The sequence below is a fragment of the Elephantulus edwardii genome, unplaced genomic scaffold (assembly GCF_000299155.1).
Source record: "Elephantulus edwardii isolate Elephantulus edwardi_28Jun2011 unplaced genomic scaffold, EleEdw1.0 scaffold00194, whole genome shotgun sequence".
NCBI lineage: Eukaryota > Metazoa > Chordata > Mammalia > Macroscelidea > Macroscelididae > Elephantulus > Elephantulus edwardii.
Window position 1 is genome coordinate 3603704 of NW_006399944.1, and position 3107 is coordinate 3606810.

Consider the following 3107-nt stretch of genomic DNA (forward strand, 5'->3'; position numbering starts at 1 on the left):
CAAAGAAGACATTCAGATGGCAAACAAACATATAAAAAATGCTATAATCTCTTGCTATCAAAGAGATGCAAATAAAAACAACTAGGAGATATCATTTCACCCCAGCAACAATAGCAAGATTCAACTGAGCAGCAAAGAATAAATGCTTGTGAAGTTGAACCCTTACTCACTGCTGGTGGCAGTGTAAAATGGTGCAACCACTGTGCAAGGTAGTTTGGCAGTTTTTAAAAAAAGTTGGAAATAGAAATATAATTTTGAACCAGCAGTTCCATTACTGGGAATATACTCTAAAGAAGCCATAATTGCCATCCAAACAGATATATGCACACCCATATTTATTGTTGCCTTATTTACAATAGAAAAGACATGGAAGCAACCCAAGTGCCCACCAACACATGAATGGATAGAAAAATTATGGTATATTTACACAGTAGAATACTACATATAACTGAACAACAATGAACTTGTAAAACATTAGACAACATGGTTGGCCCTGGAAGACATTATGCTGAGTGAAATATATCAGTCACAAAAGGACAAATACTGCATAGCACCACTGTTATAAAGCAAGTCTGTCATGGGGGTTTGGGAAGAGGATAGGGTAAGAGTGGATAGATAGACAGACAGTGACCATTTCCTTAATCCAGCAATTTGAATCCACTAGATGCTCCAGGAGAGAAAGAGGGACTCTCTCCTGTGATTTAAAGCTCTGTAAAGGAGTTCAGTTTGGGGTAAAATATGTTATAGATTACAATAATGCTAAAGTAAATGTCTGTAATTAGATTTCAATTACTGTTTTTGCTGTGCACCTGTTGAGCCAGAACTGGCCCATGGCTGACCCTTTGAAAGGTTTTCAGAGCCGGTTAGTTGCAAGGGAGGAGATTGCCCATCTTTCTCCAGCAGAGATGCTTTCTGGTGGATTTGAACTGTCTGCCTTCAGGATTGCAGCACAGCTTCTTACGACTATGCCCCAAGAGCCCATCTATTTCAATTGCCACTAAGAATTAATGAAAGCCCATACATAATAGGATAATTCAAGGCCCATCCACTGAAGAAACATATTGTGCTTTGGGAAGTTCTACTCCTTGTACAGCCTACAAGTTTTGATTCTTCTCAGGGTGTTTGCTGACATTAAGAGAACTCTGTTGTCCTATTAGGTAAAGAATTGTGCTGCCAACCCAAAGCCATGCAGTTTGAATCAATCAGTTGCTCTGTGAGAGAAAGATAAGGAAGATAGGTAGTCTCTTCCCATAAACATTCTGAAAACCCAGTGGAGGGTCAGCTATGAGTCTGTTCCAACTGGATGTCACATACAACCTGCCACTGTGTTTTTGCTCTCTACTTTGCCACGCTCACAACAGTTAATTTCTTGAGATGATCTAATTTTTGCTTTACTGTAATGTCTGGTTGATTTCTCTGAATAACTTCCTTTGGGAAAAGTATTTATTCCATCTGGCTCTGGGAACAATGTCCCTGGCTTGGAATGTCCCCTATTCAGCTCTTTTAGAACTTGATACATTCTTAAGTCCAGATTCATTAAAATACATCCTGCTTTAAAAGCAAACAAATAAAGACTCTAGTCCTGTAAAATTGATTTAAACTCATGGAGACCTTCCATTGAGTTTTCAAATCAGATTCTTGTACTTTGTCCTTTCAGGGTGAGAATAACTAGTGGCAAGAAGGCAACAGATGTGCCATGTTCTGAAGCACTCCCCTGAGCTCCTATTTGTCCTCTTTCTGCTATTAAGGTATATTTCCCCCATTCTCTGTCTTAAAATACCATAGAACTGGGGGGTCTGTAATTAGGGTAAATTAAGATTTCAAACTACTGCTGTTGAATTGGTCATAATAGGGTTTCCTTGTCTATAAACCTTAACAGAAAGAGGCTGCCCACCCTTCTTCCTCAGAGCACCTGGTGGATTCAAACCACTGGAGTCATGCAGCCTTTGAGTAGTTAACAGCACAACTTTCTCCAGACTAGGCCATAAGAGTTCCTTGGGGCAAATTAGGATTTTATATCTCCTGTCTTGCCTGGAATATTCTTCTTCCTGGCTGTTTTATTTTATTTTTAGTTGCAGGAAAGATAACTCAGAAATTTTAGGTTTCTTAAACTTTGAACATTTCAAAAAAGACTTATTTTTAGGATTAGCCCTCCACCAGCTCTTGGAGATAAATAATCTCTGAGTCTTTGAAATATCCTGTCTCATAAGAGAGTCGCATATATATGAGGTTGAGGACCAACCTGCATTGATAGCAATACATGTTTTTGTACTCCTGAGGCCTTGGACTACATAGTACAAGAATGAGAAGATGAAATAAAAAAAATCAAACCAAACCAAATGAAACAAACAAACAAATAAACAAACATATCCATTGCAACCCATTTGATTTCAACTCCTAATAACCCTGGAGGCAAGTGGACTGTCACATAGGTTTTCAAGTCTGAAATCTTTGCAGAAGCAAGCTGTCATAGCTTTCTGTTTTAGAGAAGGCTGGTAAGTTTGGACCACTGACTACTAGGTTGGCAGGTGGGTACTTAACCAGATATATATCTTGGAGCCTATGGATACAGTTTAAGTTCATTGTAATAAAATTAATATTGCAATGAAGTGAGTCTTATGAATTTTCCAATTGATAGTGCATATGAATGTTTTGTTTACACTGTACTGTGGTCTAATGAATAGACAAGAACATGATGAAAAAGTTCAACCTAAACTCAGAATTGTCAAATGCGGCATAGAGACACAAAGTGAGCACATTTGGTTGGAAAAACGACACCAGTAGACTTTCTTGATGTAAAGTTGCAACAAACATCTAATTTGGTAAAAAAAGGAATATCTGCAAAGCACAACAAAGTGAAGTGCAACAAGAAGCTGGCCTTCTGAAATGGGGCTTACGGTGAATACCTAGTTTTGACAAGGGCAGAGGATACTGGAGTCTGAGGAGCTGAGGCCAGCCACTTTGGTGCTGTGTGCTCACTTGAGTGACTCCAAATAAAATCCCTAGACTCTTAAGAGCTGAAGTCAGAGAATTAAAAAGGAAAGAGTTCACTTAATATTTCCTAAGCTGACAGGACCAAAACCCAAATTCAAGCCTTGAGTTGCAAT

General features: G+C 38.7%; 1 protein-coding gene across 1 annotated transcript in view; it reads right to left on the minus strand.

The window, feature by feature from the left end:
* IMPG1 (interphotoreceptor matrix proteoglycan 1) overlaps positions 1 to 2315 on the minus strand; it is a gene marked incomplete at its 5' end in the record, with an annotated part of 223893 nt that extends 221578 nt beyond the window's left edge. Inside the window, one exon of the mRNA XM_006896970.1 lies at positions 2273 to 2315. Within this exon, the coding sequence (XP_006897032.1) occupies positions 2273 to 2315 (43 nt within the window). The remainder of the gene's footprint in view (positions 1 to 2272) is intronic.
* Positions 2316 to 3107: the final 792 nt, after the last annotated feature.